Here is a 27,480-nt window from a genome sequence, read left to right as displayed (position 1 = left end):
ATTTGGGGGGGATCACATTTAATCCATAGTGTCCCTCTGCTGCTTAGTCTTGCATGGCATGTACCCACGCCATTGCCATAGGTCTCCCCAATGATAGCTATAAGGATGAAGCAGCTTCTAGCCTGTCACATCTCTGGGAGAGAATTTCTCTGAAGTATTTGTCATGATAGGGATGGCCAGGTCATGAGATAAACATATTCCTCATTCGACTGAGTCCTGTCTGATTGCACTGGCCTTATCTCCACAGCACTAAGCACTTGCTTATAAATACACTTGAAAACAACACCTTAAAACTTTTCAGATGTTATTCTCATGTGGCTGGAAAGGAAATGACACCTGGCAACACTAGAATGAGTTTGGGGTTAGAATTCTATGACTTGATGATTATTTCTTAAATGTTTTTTGACAAGACTTCTGAATAATTCACCATTGATTGAATATTCTGAGAGGCTGAAAGCAGGTTGATTGATTAAATAAGCACATGGAGATATGTGGAGAAACTGACAAAACACCATGTACTCCCAATATACCAATATACCAATAAAGTTAAATAAATTTAACTTTATTTTTAAATAGATTTAAATATCCACCTGTACAGGAAATACATAGAGATTCCTGCCCCTACAAAAGTTATACAGTTATACAGTATAACTTTCCAGACAAAGTAAAATAAAATTACGTTGAATTTTAGTGAAAATAAATATTCTCAGAAATTTTGTAAAGCACAGATTGCACATATTATTTCCAGAATAAAAAAGTATCATTTCTCCTCACATACAGCTCATTTACCAGGTCCAGTTTGCATTTTTAGATAGGACATAAGAACATAAAGGACATAAAGAATGTCCTTTTACATTATACATTCATTCATTAAAAAAAAATTATGAAATGCCTACTACACCATCTCTACTGTTGCAGGTGCTGGGAATTCAATGTTGAAAAAAAAAATAGTACCTGCCTGCTCTCTCTCTCTTTTCTCTCTCTCTCTCTCTCCCTGTATGTGTATGCATGTGTGTGTGTGTGTATGTGTGTGTATATATATATTATATATGTAATATATATATATAATATATATACACATAAGTATAGGCAGAGATAAAGATGTATAGAGAGATACCTACAGTGGCTTTTACTGAATTCCCAAAATATAAGATAAAATTACATAACAGTGAATTAGTCATGAAGAAATTTGAAGGTATTATGAAGAGAAAAGCAAAAGCTTTTGTCCTATGTGAACATTAGCATTCTTCTATGTGATTTCTCTTCTTCAGATGATGCTGAGGTGGAGGAGACCCCTGGGTCATTTGAGGTATCTTCAGCAAGAACAAAATGCATATCCAGTAGAAATTGGTGAATATATATTCAATAATTTATATAATTGTAATCATGCTGGCCCCACAAAATAGGTCCAGTTGACCACCAACATCTGCTTTAATAAATCCAATAATGAAATCAAATAAATAATGTGTCTTTTATAAAAGGCACATCAAACATTACTAGAATTTAAATTATTTGAAGCTAATAGATTAACCATAGTTGATATTATATGAAAATGAATTAGTTGTATTATGTGAAGATTGGTATAAAGTAATAGAAATTAATGATATCTTAAAATAATATTTATGTAAATCATCTCAAAAAGGAGAGAGTTACAGAGAAAGAATTAACCAACTGATGATTTGAGAGAGAGAGAGAGAGGGAGAGAAAGCAATTATAAAATCTGTTTCCAAAAATACAACTCAAAGATTTTGGAAGATAATAAATTGAGGCAAATCAATAAAACATCCTAGACAATTACAAATTCATTTCCATGTGCTAAATGAACAGAAATGTAACATTCAGGTGACTAATTGAATGATGATGTTTTCCAGAAACAATTTGTGAAGCAATTTGTGAATTCTAGTGTCCAAACTATTTCTTTTTAAGCACTTGTAATATTTCATCTAACTAAAATATGTTAACACAGTATTGCCTTCTCTTTAAGAAGTTTTTAAAATCTATATTTGTCTTTATTGATTGTGCTTAGTTGTAGTAAAATGTAACACAAAATTTGCCATATTAATAGATTTTAAGCATGTAGTTCTGTGGCACTACGTACCTTCCCACTGTAGTGCAGCCATCACCAACGTCCGTCTCCAGAACTTTTTTATCTCCCCAACTGAAACCCTGTACCCATTTAAAAATCTCTCCAGTCTCCCATTCCCCCCAGCCCCTGGCAACCACCATCCAACTTTTTGTCTATGAATTTGACTACTGTAGCACTGACTTCTTTTTTTTTAATTATTTTAAAAAATGTTTATTAAAATTTTTTATGTTTATTTATTATTTTAATAATAATAATGAGTGAGGGAGGAGCAGAGGGAGAAGGAGACACAGAATCTGAAGCAGGTTCCAGGCTCTGAGCTGTCAGCACAGAGTCTTATGCGGGGCTCAAACCTATGAACTGCGAGATCATGACCTGAGCTGAAGTCAGTCTCATAACTGACTGAGCCACTCAGGTGCACTGATTTCTTAAATAGATTACATTATTAATCTTTTTCTCATTGCCTTGGACCATTCTTAGAGTCATGCTATTTTTTGTACAGTTTGGTAGTGAGATATAAGTTGCCTCTAGACCTTTGAGAAATTTGTATATTTCCTCCCCATTTAGGGTCTTAGCTGCCCATGTGTGATTGCTGTTATTTTGCCTGATTGATACTCTCTACTGTCTCCTACATCACTTCCTGTAAATATGCAATAAGATCTACGAAATCAGCAATTAAATTTAAGGACATGAACAGACAATGCTTGTAACTTAAAGATTGAATTTTACTTGAGTGCTGATTCATGGGGGCACATGTACCCCAATGTTTATAGCAGCACTATCAACAATAGCCAAATTATGGAAGGAGCTCAAATGTCCATCACCTCATGAATGGATAAATAAGAAGTGGTACATATATACAATGGAATACTACTTGGCAATGAAAAAGAATGAAATCTTGCTATTTGCAACAAGGTGGACGGAACTGGAGGGTATTACACTAAGTGATATAAGTCAGTCAGCAAAAGACAGGTATCATACGTTTTCACTCATAGGTGAAAGTTGAGAAATGTCACAGAAGATCATGGGGGAAGGGAAAGAAAAAACTATATACTTACAGAGAGGGAAGCCAGCCATAAGAGACTTTAAATACAGAGAACAAACTAAGGGTGGAAGAGAGTGGGGTGGCAGGGGGATGGGCAGGACAATCGGTGGTGGGCACTGAGGAAGGCACTTGTTGGGATGAGCACTGGGTGTTTTGAGTGAGTGGTGAATCACAGGAATCTACTCCCGAAGCCGAGAGTGCACCATGTACGCTGTATGTTAGCTAACTTGACAATGAATTATATAAAAAATAAATAAATAATAAATTGGAAGTACAAAAAGATTAAATTCTACTCGCTCAGTCTCTTCTTTTCACTCCAGTCTGAATGGAGTTCTGTGTGGATGTCTGAGATGCTTATCTACTCAGAAGCAGGATTGCTGAAACACTCTGTAATAGTCAGTTGCTTGGCAGGGAGGAGTGCCCAGTGTCTGAAAGGAAAGCAAGATGCTGAGTTCGAATATGAATGTCAGCCTTTCTTGGTGAAACCCGGTGTGAGGTTTACTGGAGGTGTGTCTAGGGAGAGAGAAAGTGTCAGATTTAAATGACAGACAAAGACTAGCACTATCACTTCTCCATTGAGAAGCTAAAACCTTAAGTACAAAAGGAAAAAAAAAACAAACAAAAAACAACCTGAGAGAAAATGTCTCAAAAATTGAAGAACAAGTAAATTAACACCAAGTAACTCAGACACACTCACTGCCTTTTGCTGCTGAGTTATCTTATAGTATAAGTCACTGTAGTTTATTTCAAGGGTCACAAGATTCTCCCTGGGGATAAAAACAGAGTTAATCTGGCTCAAGATTGTCAGCATTACTTTTAATGCTTATTTGATGAAATTAATATTCATTTTTAATTCAGTTGTCACTTAATGTTGAATTAAACACAGCACTGTAATCACAATAGCTTGTTACATTTGGAAGGTACTCTTGCCATGTTGGTATTTAAGGAGAAGAATTTTTCCCCAGATCCAATAATTTTTCTATGGCTTATTCCTGAGAAAATTGGGAAAAGACATTAAATGTCAATATCTATTGAGTAGATTGGAATATTTACAAACATTTAAGTATGTGTCTGATCTGAATTCAAATCTTGTCTTTTGTTACTTGTGTGATCCTGGAGAAACCATGTGGGTTTCTGGAACCTTGGTTTCCTCATCTGTAGTGGGGATTTTAGAGTCAGGATTGGATTGGATTGGATTTAATTTTTTTAATGTTTATTTTTATTTTTGAGAGAGAGAGAGAGTGAGTGAGTGGGGGAGGAGCAGAAGAAAGGGAGACACAGAATCCAAAGCAAGCTGCAGGCTCTGAGCCGTCAGCACAGAGCCTGATATGGGGCTTGAACTCACGGACTGCGAGATCATGACCTCAGCCAAAGTCAGACACTGAATCGACTGAGCCACCAGGCACCCCTAGAGTTGGGATTTTAAAGCTATGGGAGGAGAAATTAAATAATGTATGTAAAGAATTGGCATAGAATCTGGTATATACTGGGTGTTCAATAAATGGCAGTCATTTATATCATTAATATATTAGGGCAGACTGTTTTCCTAGTGTCTTCTAGAAATCTTTACTTGAGACCAAAGTGAATAAAAATTACTTTAAAATATCTCTTCAGATAGCCTTGGATGCCCTCACACTCTGTCCCCACCCCAGCTCAGATCTTACTTTGAACTTGAATAACATATCCAGTTGTCTCATGGTATTTTTCTTTGAATGTTCAATAGGTGTTTCAAATTGAACATATTCCAAGTCAAACTCTTCACATTTCCTCCATTTATAAGGTATTAACAATACACAGCCAAATCCATCGGTAAATATTTGCTTTACCTTCAAAATATGTACAGAATCCATTTCACCTGGATTTTTCCAATAGCTTTCTGACTGGTCTTTCCACTTCCAACTTTAATGTATTTCACTGCAATATCTACATATCCTATATTCTTCACACAATGATCAAAATAATACTTCTGCAACTAACAAATCATATCACTCTTTTGCTCAAAACTCCCTAGATACTCCCCAGTATACTCTAAGTAAAACTCCATGGCCCTACCTCTGTCACCCACCCACTTTGAACTTTCTCAACTCATGCCCTACCATCCTTGGTCATTGCTTATACTGCTTCCTGCCACACCAACTTCCATTGTGCTCTATCCGTACATGAGATGCTGTTGGCTTAGAATCTTCCTCTGCATTTGATTTTCCCTCCTGCTGGAATGTTCTTCCACCATTTATCACTGAGGCTAATTCTTATATCTCCTTTAGATCAGTAGTTTTCAAAGTGTGGTCACAGACACTTAGGGGTCCCCGATATCTTTTTGGGGGGTTCATGAAGTCAAAATTATTTTCATAATAAACGAACATATCATATCATGTGATATTTTCACTGTGATTGTTATTTCAAGAAAGCTAGCAAACTGGCAAACTATGGTTATTCAGACTATGATATTTGGTGGACATTGTCACAGAAATGAACACAATGACTTGTTGCTTCAATAGCTGATAAGATTTGTAGTTAATAATAAATTTCGAGGGGCACCTGCGTGGCTCAGTTAAGCATCCAACTTCGGCTCAGGTCATGTTTCACAGCTTGTGGGTTTGAGCCCCATGTCAGGCCCTGTGCTGACAGCTTGGAGCTTGCTTCAGATTCTGTGACTCCCTCCCTCTTGGCCCCTCCCCCATGCACCTTCTGTCTCTCTCAAAGATAAATAAACATTAAAAAAAATTAATAGAAAATAATAATATAAATTTTGAGCCTAGGTTTTAATGTGACAGTTAGAATTTTGGAGAATTTGTGTCTGCTATGATGAGCTTGACAACTCCCCAATTTTTAAAGACTTTTCTGATAAATAATGATATTAAAATGAAATATATATTATATAATAAAATGGATCAATATTTGGAAGATCTGCACAACTCAGAGAATTTTTTCTTTTTTTTAATGCTTATTTATTTTGAGAGAGAGAGAGAGAGAGAGAGAGAGAGCATGAGCGGAAAAGGGACAGAAAAAGAGGAAGAGACAGCATCCCAAGTAGGCCCTGTGCTGTCAGCGTGGTGCCCAATGAGGGGCTCGATCCCACGAACTGTGAGATCATGACCTGAGCTGAAATCAAGACTCTGATGCTTCACTAACTGAGCCACCCAGGCTCCCCTAGAATTTTTCTAATGACCAAGAAATAACGTTCAAAATCATTCATGGATGAAAGATCCATTAAAAGTACAAGACCAAGAGATATTAATATATTTAAGTACAAAAACTTCATTGAGATGTTTTGATATATCACTACTTTCAAATGGTAGCTTTCCAGTGCCACCTTGCCTCTTCCTATCCCATAAGAGATAAAGTGATAGGAAAGCCCATGCAATTCTCCTTTGGTACCTGGGAAAGTTCAAACCCTTGGGATTTCTAAGCCAAGTCTTAATTCATAACCACATTGCAAGGCAAAGGTGGCTGCCTCTCCTTGTTCTCTCAAGCCAACAGAGGGTCTGCTTGGGAGACCCCAGGGACTTCCCAGAAAGTCTCATTATATGACTATGAATTTTTTCATACTCCCTTGATGCGAGTGTGACATCATGGGTGCCAACATTCAAATCAGATTTTGAGTAGAGAGTTAATTCCACTCCCCATGGGGCAACCACAAGATGCGTATTATAATGAACATGTAAGAAACTTCACTTGTTGAGCTCTGATGTGTTATCAAAGAAAAGTGTCACATATCCACAAAAGCTATTAAAATATGCCTGTCTTTCCCAACTACATATCGGTTTGACCTAAGGTTTTCTTCACAGTCTTCAACCAAAGCAACATGAACCAACAGATTAAATGAAAAAATGAGAATCTAGCTGCCTTCTATTAAGCCAGACACTGAAGAAATTTACAATATTCTAAAACAATACTACTCTTCTTCCTAAATTTTATGTTTCTGAAAATAGTTGTTTATAAAAATCTTTTATCTAACATTGCCATATAGTAATCTATTATTATTGTTTGAAATGAATTAATAAATAACATTTTTATAGTTTAAATTTTCAATATGACAAATATTGATACAACTCACACAAATAAAAGCTCATTGGACTCTTCAGTAACTTCTAAGAATGCAAAGGGACCTTGAGATCAAAAAGTTTGAGAACCACTGCTTTAGATCTTTGCTCAACTGCCACCTTCTCAGGAAGATCTTACTTTATTGCAATCCTCAACCCTAAGAACAACTCTTCCTGACTCTGGCTTCTCGGGCCCTTTTTCTGCTTCCTTTCTCTCCACAGCACTTAGCACCATCTGATATGACTATATATATTTATTGTTCATCTTCACCCCAGTGGGAATAAGTGCAACAAGTCAGGGTTTTTGTCTTTTGTTCAGTGAGGAAAACTTAATGCCTAGAACACCTCAAATCCTGACACAGAGTAGGTGCTCAGTACATACTTGTAAAATGAAGAAATAAGGGAACAAATTGAAGATGAAACCAATGAAGGAAGGGGTAGATATTAACCTGTCTGTTTATAAGCTGAGGTGGAAACCAACCACCTGACGATTTTTCAGATGGCAACAATAAGAATGAATCCTATTAGCAATGTTTCTTGGAATTATGTGGTGTTTTCTCATATATCAAAGGAACATGGCTGTAAATCACTCTCCTAATTGTTCACAGTTAGAAATCAATATTCCTAAGTACACTTACTTCAAAATATATCATTAATATGTTTACTTAATTTCCACTGGTTTAACCCAGGGTGACAGGAGAATGTATTTTATTTAAGTTGATAATCAGGAGGCACTGCCATATTTACAAATAATAAAACAGCTGCCAAAGTGAAGGAAATAATAAAGTCTTGGAAGTCCAATAATTTTAGCAATACTGCAATCTTCTTGCTCTCCATTGTGCTCCTAATTTGCATGTACACTGATAATATTGTTTAATTTCCTAAGCACAAACCTCATAACTGTTTCCAATCATTATCCATCTGTGTTTTTGAGAGAAGATAAATTCATCCCTTACAAAATAGTGTGACATTTATTCTACTTCTCGCAGGCATGTGCCTTGCCTAGTAATTTGGCTCTCATTGAATCTATGCTTCTTGAAGATAATGAAATTGTTTGGGATTTAAGTCCAAGAATATTTGTTTGTGTCAGGGGAGGCACAATTATAACATCTTTGGGTTTTAATAACAGTAAGGAGATCAACATAAAAATCGAGAGTATATTGCGTTTACAAAACACTAAATAAGGACTTCCAGTTGCTTGAGTACGAGTGCTGTATTAAGGGGAATGAATTAGTTTTGCATAAAACAAACAATTTCATACAATTTTTACTTGAAAAATTGTCAAATTAAAACAGAACAATTCACAAAGTTCATTTGTTTTGCTAATGGAATTGGCCTGGATTCAGCCAAAATTTATCTTTATATTCACTTGCAAACTGCCTACCTTAGTCAAGCTAAGCTTCCTATCATCTTTCTAATGGGGTTTGGCAGCTGCCACATGAGGCCCTGGATTGGTCATAGTCTGAGGTTGGCTTGTGTGCACGGAAGAAACACAGACAAGTCTTCACGTATGTTGGAAGTTGCTTTGTTTCAAATCTTACCGCAGCTAAGATTTCACATCTGCTCTCCTGGCATTTGTGTTTTCTGATTTATTACTCTTTGATTTCTGGTACCTGTGCCCAAGCCAGTTTCCTAATTATATGTGTGGTTTCTAACCACCAGCTCCATCTATGATTTGGACACCCTGCATTCCGCTGCATCAGTTCAGCGACTCGCCCTATTCCTCGCAGTAATGGCCTCAACTCTTCACAACCATGAGGTCCTCACATATCCATTGTGTGATAAGATTAATTGGAAAGAAACTTATAATAATCTAAGTTTTAGGGAAAAAAAACCTCTCAATGTTCTCTAGGATCATCTTTGTTATACATGGGTTCTTTTCTGATTCACCGATATGTCTCCAAAATCATGCCTACATTCTTTGCATATTAAATAATGATGAAACTCGGGAGATCTCTAGCAGCCAAAAGTCACACAAAGTACTCTTCTTCGTCATATTTTAGCATAACAGAAATAATACCATACATAAATCACTTTCACATATTAAAATGGAATACAAAGAGACATCTGTACTGGATACAAAACCATTAACAGAGATCATTGCAAATTTTCTAGCCTTTTCTTCTTTTCATCTGGTAAGTATTTGAAATCATACCTTATCAACCCTGTCTTGATGAAAGTACTTTCTCTTTCTGATTTAAAAATGTTTTAAATGTTTCTAATTTCTGAGAGAGAGAGAGAGAGGGAGAGAAAGAGAACGTGAGCAGGGGAGGGGCAGAGAGGGAGAGAGACACAGAATCCAAAGCAGGCTCCATGCTCTGAGCTGTCACCATAGAGCCTGATGTGGGGCTCAAGCCCACAAACTGTGAGATCATGACTTGAGCCAAAGTCAGACCCTTAATCAACCCAGCCAGCCGGTTGCCCCACTTTCTGATTTTTAAAGATCACTTTATTGTTTGGGTATTTACATGGGGAGAGTATTTTATTTATTTCATTAAAATAAATACCAGGATAACACTGGATTCAAAACACGCTTTTACCGTTAGATACCCGGCTGTGCAAAAGTAAATCAGCTTTTAATTAGTTAATATATTTTAATTATATTAAATGAAATTGCAAACACCAATGTACTATGTTGCTGTTTCAGGTGCTCAACTTAAAAATATAAACACGAAACAAAGAGAAATGTTAAGGCTGCTCCCTGATTTTAAAAGAGTTTTCCATGAAGTTTGACTTGCAATTTCTAATGGTGTAGCAGAAAGAGACCTAATTTAATTCTCAGTTAATGAAACTTGGAAGTATATATCTGTGTGGAAAAATACAAGGAATCTGTGGTCATAAGTCTTGGGCATAAGTTCTTTCTGTGCCACTGACTACCTTTATAGGACATTTACATGAGATACAGTGTGCTTCAGTTTCCTTACCTGTAAAATGAGAAAAATAATTTGTGTTCCATCAACCTTACAGTTATTAAAACAAACTATGTGATATGCAGGTAAGGAGTTTTCACACTTTAATTTTTTTAACGTTTATTTATTTTTGAGACAGAGAGAGACAGAGTGAGCCGGGAAGGGGCAGAAAGAGTAGGAGACACAGAATCTAAAGCAGAATCCAGGCTCTGAGCTGTCAGCATGGAGCCTGATGCAGGGCTTGAACTCACAAATCGTGAGATCATGACCTGAGTCAAAGTCAGACACCCAACTGACCGAGCCACCCAGGTGTCCTGGAGGTTTTCATACTTTAAAGCATCAACTAATATTAGTCAGTACTATTATTTTCTCCAGTTGGCTCAACAAGGGTGAGATCATGAGCAAATTACTCAAGTAGGCCTCATTTTAGTTTTCACACAATTAAAGGATTCAAGGGCATGACCTTATGTACTTTTAAAATTCTAGGTTTTCATTGTTAATTGAGTGACATAAGTCTTTGCCTCCTTTGATTGATCAGAATTTTGTTTTCTCGGCCTTTAAGAGTTTTGAGTAAACAAAATATTCGTGCTGATTTCAAGGAATATACAAGACTAAAAAAAGATTACCTGATATATTCCTGACTTTGATTTAACTTCTTGGAAAGATATTTCGAAGCTTTTTGACTTGGAAAAATAGAATAAGAAATAGTAGCAGGGTATTCTGTTTCTTCACAAGGAACAGGGCAGCTAGAATTATATTTTCCCATTGTACATGATTCCTTAACTTTAATGTAGTCTGAAATGAAAATCAGGACAGGATATTGAGAAAAGGGGATCATTTCACAGTTGGGAGGAAAGAGCTTTTTAAAATTTTATCATTTGATTTTCAATGCTAAAAACGTGGTTAACAATTTCTATCATCACTGTCTTAACAAATGGTGTTTATATTTTATATTTTAACATAAATACAGTGAAGGAGACAGAATATGAAACATAGGAATTTTTATCTTTTAAATTCATTGAGTCACTGGCTTCTGACCTTTGTGAGAAATGAGAAGTTTTTTTCTAGAAATTCTTTGGGTTTATCTCCATAAAATAGTATGCATTTGGACAGGAGAAAGATGGAAAGTTGTTTGTGTGACCTTATATCACTTTGAGAGGAACTTTGAAATATAATCCTGAAAGCCAATGACTCAGGTTTAAAGTAAACTTATCCTGCGGTTTATCTCAAGTTCTAACAGCGTAAAATACATGGCTGGGTGTTCAGATTATCTTGTAGCTGTGGACCTAGTGACTTCTGACTCAACCACCGAGGTTCTCCATCCTCTGTCTTGTCTTGACTTCTGTAGAGCAATCAGGCTATCGATGCAAATGTATCCTTGAAAAATCCCCTGCAGGAGGTGGTATTTGTCTCCAGCTTTCCTTTGGACCACATCCTGGTACCCAATCTCTCTGCTCCTCACTCTGGGTAAATATTCCTTTCTTGTTCTTCCCTGTAGTTTTGCTACTGAAACTCTTTGTTCTTGTGAATGCTTTGTTTACCAAGACTCCCTGATTAATGGCAAACTTTGGGTTTCTTCTCTGGAATCTAAGTATGATACTTCTTCAGGGCATGACTTTTGCTTGCTTTCTCTAGTTCTTGATTCTGGTAATAAACACCATCCTTTCCTTCAACTCACACAAACACATCCACTCACACACACATGCTGTCATAAGCACACATTTTTCTGTGTAACCCATTATCACTCCACACTCCTTGAAGGACTGCATGCATGATTTATTTCCCCAAACTTTCTCTCCAGCCTCCATCAGGGATAGGAAATCATAAGAAATTTGACAACGTAACTCCTAACTCCACTGGTCAATAATCTGACTTCTGCATATTCAGCTTAAAAGATATTAAAAAATACATCAGGTTCCTTCTACCCGTATCCATTCCATGAAATATTTTACAACAATGGAAAAGAAACTTCTCATTCTATTCCTGGTGTCCTGGAGATATTTCCACAATGGGATAGAACAGCAAGTTTTATTGAATATTATTCTATTTTAATTTTAAAAAGCAAAGATTTACCATCACAAATACGAACATATTTATGTGGAAAAAAATAAAAGTAGAATATACTAGAGTATTAACATTGGTTCAGAGTTAAGATAAATAATATGAAAGTAAAAAAAAATATTGCTTAAAAAGAAGTTGTACCCAGTAAAGGTGGCGTGTATGGTATTGGTCTCATTTGCATAAAAATTTATATAAGCATTTACATATAATGCGGTGTATAGCGAAATGAATAAATGAGAGGATGGTCACCTAAATAATGATAATAATTCTCAGAGTGATGCAACTTGTACTGATCTCCGCAAGATTTTTCTCTGTTCTGTAATGTTGGAACTAGTCACAACAAGCATGCTTTATTTATGTAATAAGAAAAACAAAGCAAGGCTATTTTGATTATACAAAACTATAAAATTGAAAAAACACAAAATTTGGAAATAAAAATCACGCGGTGCCTGGGTGGCTCCGTCAGTCAAGCATCTGTCTCTTGATCTCAATTCAGGTCAGGATCTCACAATTTGTGAGATAGAGCCCCACGTTGGGCTCTGCACTGACAGCACAGAGCCTGCTTGGGATTCTCTATCTCTCTCCTTACCTCTCCCCTGCTCATACTCCCTCTGTCTCTCAAAATAAATACACTTTTTTTTTAAGAAAACAAATAAGAATCAAAGGTTTCTGCTGTGACTTTGTCACTGAATATCTGTTTTTCATAAGAATTTTTTAATGTCTATTTATTTTTGAGAAAGAGAGAGAGAGAGAGCATGCAAGTGGAGGGAGGGCAGAGAGAGGGAGACAGAGAATCTGAAGCAGGCTCCAGGCCCTGAGCTGTCAGCACAGAGCCTGACATGGGGATTGAACCCACACACCGTGAGATCATGACCTGAGCTTAAGTCTGACACTTAACCCACTGAGCCACCCAGGTGCCCAGGTCAATGAATATCTTTAATTCAGGTTCATCGTGAATTCAGAGGGTTTTGTTTTGTTTTACTGTCTATGTCTATGTAAGCTACTGTTCTTAATTTTAAAAACATTGAAAAAGTTCCTCTTTACAGTCTCTATTCTGTTTCATCTCAAGACTAGCCATACTATGGTTTAATGTCTTGTATCACTCTGAGCAATTTTCATATAAATCGTGAGAATAAAGAAATAAATTAAACCACTTACCAAGTGTAGGTGAAACACAGTTGTAAAACTTTTGTAGGTCACACTCTATCCCATTTCCTTAAAAATAATAAATCTAAACATAAAGACTTTACATTTCATGAAATAAGTGACCTAATGACAAAAATATATTTTATCCATCCATCTTGTTGTTTGCAAAACAGCGAGAACAACAACAAACTATGAAACCATGCTAATACTTAAGGTAAATATACATTGGAAGGAAAAATAGTAATGTTTTTGTTAATTTCCATGTGTCTTTTCCTCCATCTATATCAGGCAAAATCATTTAAGTGGAGATAATGTCTTAAAACATAGCTTTGAAATTTAAAATTATTCTCACACTTATCATCTCATTTGTCCCTACACTAATCCTGTGATGTGGGAATCATCGTTATAAATAAGAAACTAAGGTTCAGAAAGTGGTTTGTCCAAGCAGTTGCAGGGGAGCTGGGCTTGGCTCATTTTGCTCACCTTCTGTCCTGTTCCTTCTATCCATTGATTGATTGCTTGATTTTTTTTATGGTATTGGAAGATGCATAGCATACAGTATACTTTCTTTAAAAAAAAAAAAAGTTTTTATCTAAGTTCCAGTTAGTTAACCTGCAATGTAATATTAGTTTCTGGTGTACAATTTAATGACTGAACACTTCCATATTTACATATGATTTAAACTTACCTATGATTACAATACTTACATGTGATTTAAACATACATATACACACTGGCACATCTGACATGTTGCCTTTCTAGCGGTAGTATGGGGCGGGTAAGGACCAATAGTGTTAATCATTGGCTGTGGACATTGCGAGAAATTGTAAAATCAATATGTAGCAGAGCTGGGATTAATTCCAGGCTGATTCTAAATCTTTAGTCATTGCACCTTAACATAGCTAATTGTCTACTGCCGTAACCCCATGCGGTCTCTGGGGTTAGCCTCAATGTTTAGTCAAGGATCTTGAAAATAACCAAAAGGGATTGTCCACTTATAATTTGCAGATACATTTGGCTAACTATGAGGAAGTGCTCTTGGTAAAGGAAATGAAAGGAATACAAAAATAAAATCTACTTTCAGCATGAAATTGATAAAGAAGCCTGTCTTTCCCAAAGTATGCTGGGCTTCTTCAAATGCTGTTTTTCTCATTGCAAAGAACAATGACGTTTTGGAAACAATCCATATCTGAAAAACTGATTTTGGGGATTGGCTCTGCAAGTTGTTAGTAGAGGTACTTTCGCTGCTTCATTTAACGTCTCTATATTTTTAACGTCCTCGTTTATGTTCTCACATAGATGGATATGTGAGGATCAAACCAAATCGGATACCATTTTGGAAGCACGTGGGATATGCAAAAGTTTGCACAAATGCCATGCTTTGTATTTTATATTTCACTTTGTCTAGCTCCTAGTTACATATTTGTAATTAAATTACAAAATTACATATTTGTAATCCAGTTTCTGACTTGTAAGAAGTAACACATTTTTAAATTATAAACATTATGGTTCATCCATCAGTTCAGATTTTTTTTCCCCAGAAAATTTGGAAAGATAATTAGGAATGATGGATCAGATCCAGCATTAGCAGTTTTACAGAATGGCAGTTTTTGAGGGGCCAGAGGCCAATGATCAGAATGCTTGAAAGAAGGAAGTGATGATTCTCAAAATTCCTAAGAAGTTTGCCAAGTGGAAACCATTGTTAATAAGAGCAGAGTTAGCATTAGTATATCCAGTGTGTGTGTGTGTGTGTGTGTGTGTGTGTGTGTGCGCGCACGCGCGCACGCGTGAGATGGGCCATAGCAGCAAATTTAAAGGGCCAAACTGGTATTGCCTTTAATGCACTCTACACTTCTTTATAAATTTGCCAGAGAAGGGGGATGAGGCAAATCTGAATAAAAATAACCAGTGTTTATATAGAGTGTATTCTGTGTCAGGTGGGTTTCAAGCTACTTACATGCTCCTTTCATCCTTATGACAATCCCATGAACTAGGATACTATTATTATTCTTCCCAGCTTATAGGAGGTACAGAGAGGTTTAGTTGAAGGTCACATAGAGGAGAAATTGTGTAGCTCAAATGAACAGCCTGGGTCAGAGTCTAGCTCCTATCCACCCTGCCCTACTGCATCCTTCGGGGCTTGCTTCCAATATCCATGACTTTGGAAATGTTCCAAATTCTATGCAAAGGGAGCCTCAGTTGTTTTTCTAACCACAAAGAAAAGAATTCCCCAATGATGAAATATTTGGGGTTGATTAAGGTTTATATAGATGATCTAATTTTGCTTTCAAACTGAGAAAACTGTGATGATCGGTTTTAGATATTTAAGAGCACCAGACTTACATGCTCAAAAGAAGAATTGGGGCCTCGTTCAATTTTCTTTTCTTTTCCAGAAATCTCCACTATGACTCCGGGATTTAAAATCTGTCAGTGGAGGTTGTATTTGTTAAATGGATGACTTTCTGGCATAGAATTTCATAAGAATGGAAAACAATTTTCTGATACGTTCATTTCCTGTGACTCAAATTAAGTAGGAAAAATTAAATAAGGGAAATTTGTCATTCTTTATTTACCAGGAAGCAGAAAAGGTAAACATCCACATTGCTCTTGTATGTGCTGAGCCATGCATTCCTTCAAGCAACCAGAAGTGCTGTAGGTACTAAAATTCTGCAGCTTGATGTTAGGGTTGCATTCTCCCCAGGGGTATTCTTGATGGACTGTCTTCAGATAAAATAAATACCTGGCTCAGGAAGTTTATTTGAGTCAATCCATACATCTCCATTCCAAGAAGAGAAGCTAATATACATTTTTACTTTTTTTTCTCAGATCTCTTTGATTCTTTTTTTTTAATTGACTACATTTGCCTATTTTGCCTGCTCTATTAACGTGAAAATCCCTGAAGGTAGATATAACAGGGGTCCTTTCACACATATCCCAAATGCTCTGTACCTGTAGTGAATTAATAAAATCAGACAGACTGCTCTAAAAATTAACTCATATAAGAAAAATAGTATCATTTATGGAAATAATGTTAGCATATTAATCAGTCCACCCACAAAATAGGAACCAAAATCATACACACACAAAAAATCCTTTATTGAGTACTTATTTTATGCCAGGCAGTGAGTAAGTGCTTTCTTTATGTCATTTCACGTAAACCTCATAATAACCATGAAAACACAATATTATCTTTATCAGAGAAAGGAGATGGAATTTCAGGAAGTTAATTAAGGAAATTGCAGAGCAAGAGGTTGGCCAATGGAAATCAGCCAGACATGTCTAACTCCAAACTTCCTCCTCTTCCCACTTATTTTTCTTCTTTCCGGAACATCTCATTGAGAAAACGCACAGTTCAGCAACTTAGGAGTCTCTTCATATTTACTGATCCTTTCCATCTCTAATGGAATTTAAAATTACATTGATTTTACCAGGTTTCCCAGCTTTCACTTATGTTGTACATGTGAATTCATTGTTTTTGCTAATTACCTCCTAGTAATGGGAAAGAATCCGAAATGAAACTATGGAATTTCCAGAGGTCTTCTGAGAGCATGGCAGAAAAAGGTTTCTAGTGGAAGTATTATTTATGTGTATATACATTTATTACCTTACCTGATTCCCTCAGACTCTACACCTTGTGAATATTATTTACCTTGACTTGGCGGATTGTTACCTGTGCATGCATTCCCACAGGTGACGACAAGCCTAAACCATCAGTCTGGGGCACCTTCTGTGGTGAATGGATAACAAAGATGATTCCAGCATAAACAAAACCAAGGGTTTGTTCATAAGTGAATTCCTCCTGAAACAAACAACAATTTCCCCAAGTTACAAATTGATATCAATTCTACAAAAGTTTAAGAATTAGTTATACTATCTCATGATAGCATTTGACTTACTTAAAATCAAACATTTCATATCAAACATTTCATATCACTGTTCAATTTTTATATAAAAACTGAAAATTAAACACCTCTAAGACATACTTTTCATGGTTGAATCACATGTCAAGGTGTCAAGAGTTTCCATAGATTACTTTTCACCTTAGATGAATGCCACAGTACGTATCATGACTGTTAATCATCTGATTTCCTGGAGGCCCTCTCTTCACCTTGTTGCCTTTTAGTTGCTTCTTCCTTGGCTGTTCTCTTCGCTTCATTGGTTTTAGAAAATCATTTGGCTCCTTTCGTCTCTTTGCAATTAAAATCTCTGGCCTTCTTTAAAACTGAAATTCATTTCCTCCTAAAAGTGAAGACTTACACTATTTCTTTAACATCATGCTCTTCTATAAATCCTATGCCAGATGAAAAAAACGAAGAAACTTCTGGTGATTTTGTTAGTAAAGTTCCTCCTTGACGTACAATGAGATTACATCCTGATAAAGCCATTGTAAGGTGAAAATACCATAAATCAAAAATGCATTTAATACTCCTAACTTACTGAGCATCATAGTTTAGCCTCGCCTACCTTAAACATGCTTAGAGCACTCACTTTAGTCCACAGCTGGGCAAAATAATCTAACTCAAAGCTCTTTTTAATAATAAAATGTTGAGTATCTCATGTAGTTGACAGAATATGGAACTGAACATGAGAAACAGAATGGTTGTATGGGTGCAGAATGGTTGTAAGCATATCAGTTATTTATGCTGGTGATTGCGTAGCTGTCTGGGAGCTACTGCCACCCAGCATCACGAGACACTGTCACACCACATATCATTTGCCCAAGAACAGGTCCAAATTCAAACTTCGAAGTGTGACTTTGACTGAATGTGTATCACTTTGCACCATTGTAAAGCTGAAAAATTGCAAGTGAAGACATTGTGAAGTCAGAGACTGTCTGTAGTTGTAATTTCAGGTTATAAGGAGAAAGAATGGGCTTGGGGATACGATGATTTTTCCTGTGAATAGGTCGATTGTATCTGTAATTACATTTAATGAACGTGCTTAATATTCTATTTGTAACTCAGGACCCTATTTCTCCTGGGTCTGTTAGGACTCTAAAAAATACTCAGTTGGCGAGTCTGGACAAGTATTTAAGAGCCATTCACTTATGGAATATTGCATTGCATCTGCAGACTTCAATTGCATCCTAAAAATATTTGGGAAATTCTAGCTTGTATAATCCACAATGTAATATTGGAACTGACCATATAGCCAGTATTGAAATCACCTAGAAATATTTTTTTTAATTTTTTTATTGTTTATTATTTTTGAAAGAGAGAGACAGAGAGCAAGCAGGGAAGGGGCAGAGAGAAAGGGAGACACAAAATCAGAAGCAGGCTCCAGGCTCTGAGCTGTCAGCACAGAGCCCAACACGGGGCTCAAACTCACAGACTGCGAGATCATGACCTGAGCGGTAGTCAGCCGCCCAACAGACTGAACCACCCACGCTCCCCTGAAATCACCTGGAAATATTAATCAAATATATGTACAAGCAAATACAGTATAAGTATATAATCAAATATATATACATGCATTATACTGTGCAGTACTGTGTTGAGCAAAAAGTATCTTGAATGAGATACAAGAGGAAGTTATGAAATATACCTTAAGAAAAATTCTTTGAAAGTAGCCAATGGCCCCATTCACTTGGATTGGAAGATAGGATAATTCAATGGGATTTGGGGAAACTACATGTATTTCTCAACTTTGCCATTAATTGTGTGATTTCGGATACTTAATTTATCAGCATTTCAGAATCCTCATTTATAAAACCACTATAATGAAGTAGATTATCTCTAAATGTGTAATACTAGAAACAGCTGTGTAAGATAAAACTTAAGAATTAACCTTGGGTGGGAGCTACACCAGCTACGCTTGAAGCTGACGTCTGTTGAATTTCTTAGGTGTCTGGACATCTGCCTCTCAAGCTTAAACACTTAGACTTCTTGGATCAATTTACAGAAGCTAGGCTTAGGCAAAATCAATTTATACAAAATTCTTTCCATAGCAAGTATTTTTAAAATAATCCTTCAGACTATAGGTTCCATGGTTTGTTAAATATGTGTGCATGGCTTCTTTCCAAAACATATTGCCTTCTTTACATAAAAATCTTTCTAAAAATATTCTTAAAATATATAAAGTCATCTTAAATTAACTACACACATTGTGATTTAGAAACGTCTGGTTTCCTTATTTTGTGGCATAAACGTTTCTGGAGTCACAAAAGTGACAGTCAGTAGTATAGCTAAAAATGTCCAGGTTAGCCTCTAAATTATGAATTTTTAATATTAGAGATAAATATTTGCATACATGGGACTCCAGTCTACATAATCAAAAATAGAAATAATATACAATTCATGGGCACAATATGACGGGGCAAAATGTTTTGATCAAGTCTTTTGATCATTCTTTTTTGTCTTGAGCCCTGGCTAGGTTTAGGGAAATTCAGTACCTGATTGAAATTGAAGAGCAAGCTTAATCCTCTTCCAGAGACACTCACTTTGTTCCTTGCTCGGATATTTTCACCATAATTAAAAGTAAAACAATTTCCATATTCAGTGAAGACAAGTGCAAAGTCCTCCAATATGAAAATGAACCAAATAGGGGCCCCTGGGTGGCTCAGTCGGTTAAGTGTCCAACTTCGGCTTAGGTCATGATATCACGATTTAGGCTCTGTGCTGACAGCTCAGAGCTTGGGGCCCGTTTCAGATTCTGTGTCTCCCTCTCTTTCTGCCCCTCCCCTGTTCATGCTCTGTCTCTCTGTCTCAAAAATAAATAAACGTTACAAAAAATTAAAAAAAAAAAAAAAAGAAAATGAACCAAAGAAAATACAATCAGCTGGGTAGTTTGGTCACTTTTGAAGTTTGAATTGCTCAAACTTTTTTTTTTTTTAAATCAGATGTCTAAATGAGAATGCATAAAGATGAGAAAGAATAGATAATGTGGTGACTCTGGTTTGTGCTCAATAATAGTTTTTATTTTTTTGTATGTGATTATCTAGGTGGGACATTTTAATATGTAAATAAGCAAGAAGAACTAATCAGTCTTCCATGGAATTATTAAGAGGATACTGGAGTATTAATCTATGGTAATGAGAGGCTAGAGTTGCCAGGAGTCATCATGGCTCTGGGAGGGAGAACTCACATGGGAAAAAGCCAACGTGAGTCATGAGACAGAGAGAGAGGACCTAATACATGTTTACTATAAAATTTCTTGGTGACAAGTTTAAATATGTTGGTTGGTAAATAACAAGCAACAGAGAAGAACTTCTTCTCTAAATTAAGAGTACAGCAGGGCTTTATCTCTGTCAGATGTCTGTCAGGCATTTTTTTTTCCTGTTTTCTGTGTGCTAAAGAAGGCTACCAAAAGGATACAGAATTGTGTCCCAAAATCATGAATTTATGAAATTAACTTGGAATCACCTGACAACACATGCTACAGAATTGCTGATACAAGAAACAGGATGTCAAATTGCCTTTGCTAGTAGTTTTCAGGTATATCTGAAACTTTATCTTAAGTGTAGATCAATCCTATAAAGGATAAAAACAGGATGTTATGAGTGATCAGAGAAATATACATAATTTTCACAGTCAAATGCTGGTGCCTACTCATTTTCTATAGCCCCCGAGCCAAAAAAACTAAATGTTGGCTCCTTAATGATAACAAAAATGCTACCTTGGAATAAGTTACTGAAGAATGGGAAAAATTAAAATATCCCCTGGGGTGACAATTGTTTTTGTTTTGGAAAGATTATCCTTCAATAAAGGTAATCGAAGATTTCTGTTTTCTACCTTTTCTTATCTAAACTACTTAAGAAAAGAAATATGTCTCGTGTGTATTCCACACCCCTGATGTCATAATGCTCAACTAACTAAACACAATCTTTGAGCAAGTTTCAATTGATTCCCCATGAAAGTAAACTTTATCTCAGTGTGAAGCAGTACTGTGCTATAGTTTTATTATATTGATGATATTGGAAGAAATATCAAACCATTACCTGTGGGCCACATGGCTTTCCAAAAAAGTCACATTCCAACAAAGTGCTATTGTTGAGATAAAGACCTTTTTTTTTTTTTTTTACAAACTCTGTAATGCTGAAGTTCTGATAACTTGCAAAAAAATCAATAGCATCTTTAAAGCCAGTATAATTAGACCTGATTTCCTGAAGATAGAGGACGTTGGATACAATATTCCATAAGAGAAAAATAATACTAAATTTGGCTGCAGCATCTGCTTGGAACCTATTAGTAGAAATAAAGGCAATATTTAGAAGAGCAAAAACTTTCTATTATCTAGAAGACACATTATCTAGGAGCCAAACATCTGGCCCCTATAAACTTCTCAGGCATATCTGCTACGCTCTCCTTCATTCATAACACATTCAAGCAAAATTGAATCCCTAAGAAGTCTTTGTCACATCCTGCAATTTACCTTGTATTTGTACATACAGTTTCATTTACCTAGAATACTTCTCAGACATTGATCTGGATACGTCCTAACGGATCTTCGAGACGCAACATGAAGAGAATAGGAACACGAGGTCACTAAGAATATAGACTTAGGGGCCAGATTTCCTGAGTTCAAATCCCAGCTCTGTCATTGTTGTAGCTTTGTACCGTGCCCATGTGGTTATGTTGGAACTATTTTCCAACATCTTCTTCCTTGGATTTATCTGGTTACAATCTGAGGTCATTGTAGGGTCGGAGCTTTGGTCTGGTACACACATTGTTGTAGATCTCCTGACTCAACTTGTTGGTGTGGGACAGCAGCCAGGAGCTTCCTGGCCTCCTTAAGCTTCTTCAGATCTTGGGTCAAGAAGGAGTACAACCTGGAGAAGGTGCCAGCTTATCTTGTAGGTCTCCTACGCTACCAAGATCAGGGCTTGTGAAAAAGAGAGACACGCATTTCTAGTCTGTGTTTGTTTCCTTCACTTCAGATCTATTTTCCTTTCTGACTGCTGATGTTGCTGACTTCAAGCCCAGCACCAGAAACAGAGGCAAGAGACTTACAAAGACTGCTTAACCAGCCCCTACGTGTAGTGGACTTAATCCCCAGAATAAATCCCTTATTCTGTGTCACTCACAGGGCTTCTTTTTCTCTTATTGAGCCCTGATTGTTACAGCCACTTAATGGGATGACTTAGCCAATTTCTTCCTCTCACTGTGACTCAGTTTCTTCACTTGTAAAATTGGTGTATGTTAAAAAAAAAAAAACAAACCTGTCTCAAAACGTTATTTTGATGATTAAGTTATTTTTCCTAAAAAATTTAGAAGAGTGCCTAGAATACAGTGAGAGGTAGGTAAATATGCATTAAATAAATGAATGCCTCATTTATGGTCAAAGTGCTTTCCTGGCAACTAAAGCAGAAGTTAGCTATTTTCCCTAACTACAATAAGGATTTTGTAACTCCCTTATTCTGCTTGAGCAACTTCTACCCTGCCTTATGTATGGTTGTTTAAATGTATACTCTATATTCTTTTCAAAATGTGATTGGTATTTCATACTTTGGATATTATAAATCTTGAAACTGAACAAACATGCTCCATTCAAATTTACTGCGAGAAAGCATAGAATAAAATGTGTATCTACCCTTGGTAAGTAAGTACACAGAGCTATGTGGTGCATGGTTTGTGTGCATGTAACCACACTCTTGGACTTCCTTTATGTCCCAGATTTTATATTATATTTTATCTTCACTTTCAATTATATTTTATATCCTTTTGCTTTCTCATATAAGCCACGTGAAACCCTTTCTCGGTCAGGGTAGAACACACACAAAACCAAACATAGAAAATAGAAAACAAACCCAAGCCAATATACATCCTTTCAGAGATGAGAAACTGCTTTAATGGCCAGGTCCTAAGATAGTGTCTTACTTACCCAGCTTTGACCCTTGCAGGGCCTGTCTCAAATCCACCAGCCCAGGTTCTAGAATCCTATACATAGCCTCCTATGACTTCCTCTTCTCTTAAAAACACAGCTAACTCATGGTGGTATTCTACTAAGTGTATTAGAGCCAATACCTTGCTTTTCTTGGTCAAAAGTGTTTGTAGTGATCTTTGAGGAGTTAGCCATCTACATTTGCAGAGGATTTGGGAGAGAGTCATGGTGTTAGCCCTAACTGAGGGATGGACCTTCCACTTCCTTCAGCCTTCTGTCTCTCTGAATGTTGACAGCATACCAGGGATCAGCTCCAAAGCCCTGCAATTTTGGGTCAAGAATCATTACTACTTCATATAATGTTCACCGGATTCTTTTCAAAAGGATTGTGCAGAGAAGTGAAGGAATTACCACACGTGTAGGAGGTATGAATACAATAGATAAAATGAGTACAAGGGAAGGCGTTTTAAAATAATCTTTTAAAATGTTTTGTATTACATAATAATAGTTGAGACCATGAGGGTGATTTAAGCAGATGAACTAAACTTAATGAATAAAGTCTAACAATATTTGGAACAAAGGAAGTAAAAAAAAACTGTGAGACATATTGTTCAGCATAAAACCGAAGGGCCTTGCTGAGTTTATTTTCAACTTTAATTCAAATTTTAAAACCTTCCTGTGTCTAATCTTTCAGAAACCTTGCTTAGTTTGAGTGTGCTTACTCTTTCATTTAACATACACTGGTAAGAGGCTAGCAAAAGAAAACATAATAAAAATACACTGATTTGTTTAAACAAGTTAATAAGTGATAGCCAGTCAACGAATCTGTCCTTCTTGTGTGGATTAATGCCCTCTCACTACACATCCCCAGGTTATGTAACCCAAATGTATATGCTTCATCTGATGTCCAAGTTGATGCCTGACTCAGCCCTTCACTGAATCCCACCAAAACAGATTTAAGTCCACCATGCATTAACAAGAAATGAGTCTTTTCCAGATCGTTTTATGGAGAGTAAAAATGGGGAAGAATGTCTGCTGGTTGGATCTCCTAGGAGCCAATTTTAATATCTTATCAGATCTCTCACTAAAATAAAATCTTTGACACGTGTTCATTTTATATTTGTATAAGAGTCATGCTTTCATCTTTTATTTAAAATCCCTTAAATCCCTGTCTTTGTTTTTTAAGCGTTTATTTATTTTTGAGAGGCAGAGAGAAAGCATGAGTGAGGGAGGGGCAGAAAGAGAGGGAGGCACAGAATCCGAAGCAGGCTCCAGGCTCCGAGCTGTCAACACAGAGCCCGACGCGGGGCTCAAACTCACAAACCACAAGATCATGACCTGAGCCAAAGTCGGTCACTTAACCAACTGAGCCACCCAGGCACTCCATATTATATTCTAATTATTGTAATAGATACAATGATTTTCTCTTTTTTGCTACTAATTTTTAAAAAATTTTTATGTGGTAGGAACCCTTAATATGAGATCTATTCTCTTAACAAATTCAAGTATACAATATTGTGTTGTTGATTATAGGTACAATGTGGCACAGCAGATCTCTAAAACTTCTTTATCTTTATAAACTGAAACTTTATGCATATATTTTTTAATGTTTTTATTTATATTTGAGACAGAGAGAGACAGAGCATGAGCATGGGAGGGGCAGAGAGAGAGGGAGACACAGAATCTGAAGCAGGCCCCAGGCTCCGAGCTGTCAGCACAGAGCCCAGTGCAGGACTCCAACTCACGGACTGTGAGATCATGACCTGAGCTGATGTCGGACGCTTAACCTACTGAGCCACCCAGGGGCCCCTGAAGCTTTGTGCGTATTGATTGCTAACTCCCCAATTCCACTTCCTGTCCCCTCAGTCCTTAGCAACCACTGTTCCACTCTTTGATTCAATGAATTGGACTATTTGAGAGACATCGTATAAGTGGATTCATGTAGTACTTGCCTTTCTGCGACCGGCTTATTTCGTTTAGCATAGTGTCCTCAAGGTTTATATTATAAGGTTTCATATTGCAGAATCTCCTTCTTTTTTAAGGCTGGATAATATTTCAGTGTATGCACATATCACATTTTCTTTATCCATTTTTCTATCAATGGGCATGTAGTTTGTTTCAGATCTTAGGTATTATGAATACTGTTGCAATCAGTATGGGAGTGTCAGTATCTCTTTGAGATCTGTTTTAAATTCTTTTGGATACATACTTAGAAGAGAAACTGCCGGGTCATATGGTAAATCTATTTTTAATTTTTTGAGAAGCCTCTACACTGTTTTCCTAGCCAATGTTCCCTTATGCATTCCCACCAACAGTGTACAAAGATTCCAATCTGTTCACATCCTCACCAACACTAGCTGTCTTTGTTTTTTTGTTTGTTTTTGTTTTTTTGATAATAGACATCCTGACAGGTGTGAGGTGATATCTAATTGTGGTGTTTATTTGCATTTCCCTGATGGTTAATGATGTTGACCATTTTTTTTTTCCATATAACTATTCTCCATTCGTATGTCTTCCTTGAAGAAATGTCTACTCAAATCCTTAGTACATTTTTTAACTGGGTTATTAAGTTTTGTGGGTTTTTTTTGGGGGGTGGGGGAGAGTTGTTTATATTTTGGAGATTTACCTCTCAATGGTTACTTTTTTAAAAAAAATAATTTTTTACCAGTTATGGTTATTTCTCTGAAGAGAGGATCTGTGAAATTCCTCACACTGCCATTGTCAAAATAGTATATACATTTTATTTTAAGAACAGATATCTTCAATCAGCCTTTGCTTATGTTAGAACACAGACCATTTAACATAGTACGAGGCAATAGTATTAAAAATCTCTGGGGGATGGGGTTGATTTGCTTTTACTCTTTGGGACCTTGATGCACACCTTGACACATACCTAACAGTCACACAAGTGTGCTAAAATATCTAATATATATTGAACACCTGTCCAAGGAAAACCCCAGGAATGAGACAAAATGGTGTATGTGTCACCTCATCTGATGCAACAGGAAATGGGTAGACAACGCCATATCATTTTACACATACAGAAGTTGAAGCTAAGATTAAGTGACTTGTCCATGATCAAGTAGTGGATCAGTGGGGGATCTTAAGGAAATCGCCCTCCCCGTCTCTAGGGTAAATCCAGCATATGCTCTTCCAGGCCATCCATTGGCAATTACAGGGCTTTTCTGGAAGGCGTCATGGAGCACAGCCACCCTCCTACAGGAGACCTGATACAGTCATTGAATTGCAGTTTTCTGGAGGGAGTTGTAGCCAAGGACTCAAGAACAGCAGAGTATTAAGCCAAGTGTAAAGCTCTTCTGAGCTTCGGGCCCCGTGTGATGGCACAGGTCACTCATCCATGACACTGGCCCTGCCTTGGTTACCTTAAAGGTCTCATTATGTACACATCAGAACATTGCCTGTCTCCATACTACTTTTGCACAGTGGCTCCCTCTTCAGGTTCTTCTTCACCTCCATCTAGGAACTGCCTGGGCATCCTTGATACTCAGAATTCCATGACACTCCAGACCGAGACTGTCCCCTGTCCCCTGTGCTTTCAGAGCCCCTGCACATACCTTTATGGTACTGCACAATTATCATACACACTGCATGGTGACTGTTTATGTTTCTCTCTTTCTTCCTAATCAACAAACTTTTTAAGTGCAAGGATCCAGACTTTTACTTTTATCTAACTGCAGGATTTGGTGTGATGCCTAGTGAATAATTGTGGAAAGAAAGAAGAAAGGAAAGAAAGAAAAATTAAAGAAGAAATCAAATAAGCTCCTTTGCCTTCCTAAATTTGGGTTTTTAGGTATAATTTAAGAACTTCAAAGGTTTTATATACATTAAATATCACATAGTAAAGCCCAACTTACGTTATACAAGCAAGATTACCCTAGCAAAGTGATAGAGACCTATCACTACTAAAAGAGTAATTGTTACCTGTTTAAACGACAAAACGTCACAGCCGGGAACTCGATCTTTTCCACATACTGAACCTCGATGGACATCGTGGTGGACCATGTGAAGTAGCTGACCAAGCAACTGTAGACCTGCCACACCACGAGTGACACTGAGCCCGGGACCACCACCAACCAGATCAGCTTGCGAATTTTGCTCTGGCTGCGAACAAGGTTGTGTACTCCGTGGAAAGAAGTGGAGATGGCAAAGTCATGGTTGACTTCTTCCGGTCATTGGCAGATGGCAGCGGTTTCTTTGAGAGGCAAAGCTTTATCTTTTCCAAGAGTCCTTAAGTTGAACAAAATAATGAAACAAACACAAGTAATGAGTTAGAAAACCTTAATGCAATCTGTGAGAAACACAGCCCAAAGAAAGTTTGAACAGGTTACCCTTTTCACCTTTTTCAAAATCCAT

The 27,480-nt window shown here is 36.8% G+C and overlaps 1 protein-coding gene across 1 annotated transcript; it reads right to left on the bottom strand.

Moving 5' to 3' along the window:
- Window positions 1-1,102: 1,102 nt before the first annotated feature.
- ASIC5 (acid sensing ion channel subunit family member 5) lies at window positions 1,103-27,480 on the bottom strand. The gene is given in 11 exon segments (XM_015080622.3): window positions 1,103-1,429; window positions 3,804-3,895; window positions 10,707-10,875; window positions 13,300-13,356; window positions 15,861-16,008; window positions 16,937-17,086; window positions 19,679-19,804; window positions 21,224-21,467; window positions 27,049-27,286; window positions 27,289-27,354; window positions 27,456-27,480. Coding segments are annotated over 11 exon segments (1,506 nt in total). The 3' UTR covers window positions 1,103-1,238.

The sequence above is a fragment of the Acinonyx jubatus genome, chromosome B1 (genome assembly GCF_027475565.1).
Source record: "Acinonyx jubatus isolate Ajub_Pintada_27869175 chromosome B1, VMU_Ajub_asm_v1.0, whole genome shotgun sequence".
NCBI classification, from domain to species: domain Eukaryota; kingdom Metazoa; phylum Chordata; class Mammalia; order Carnivora; family Felidae; genus Acinonyx; species Acinonyx jubatus.
This window is presented reverse-complemented; position numbering and strand designations above follow the sequence as displayed.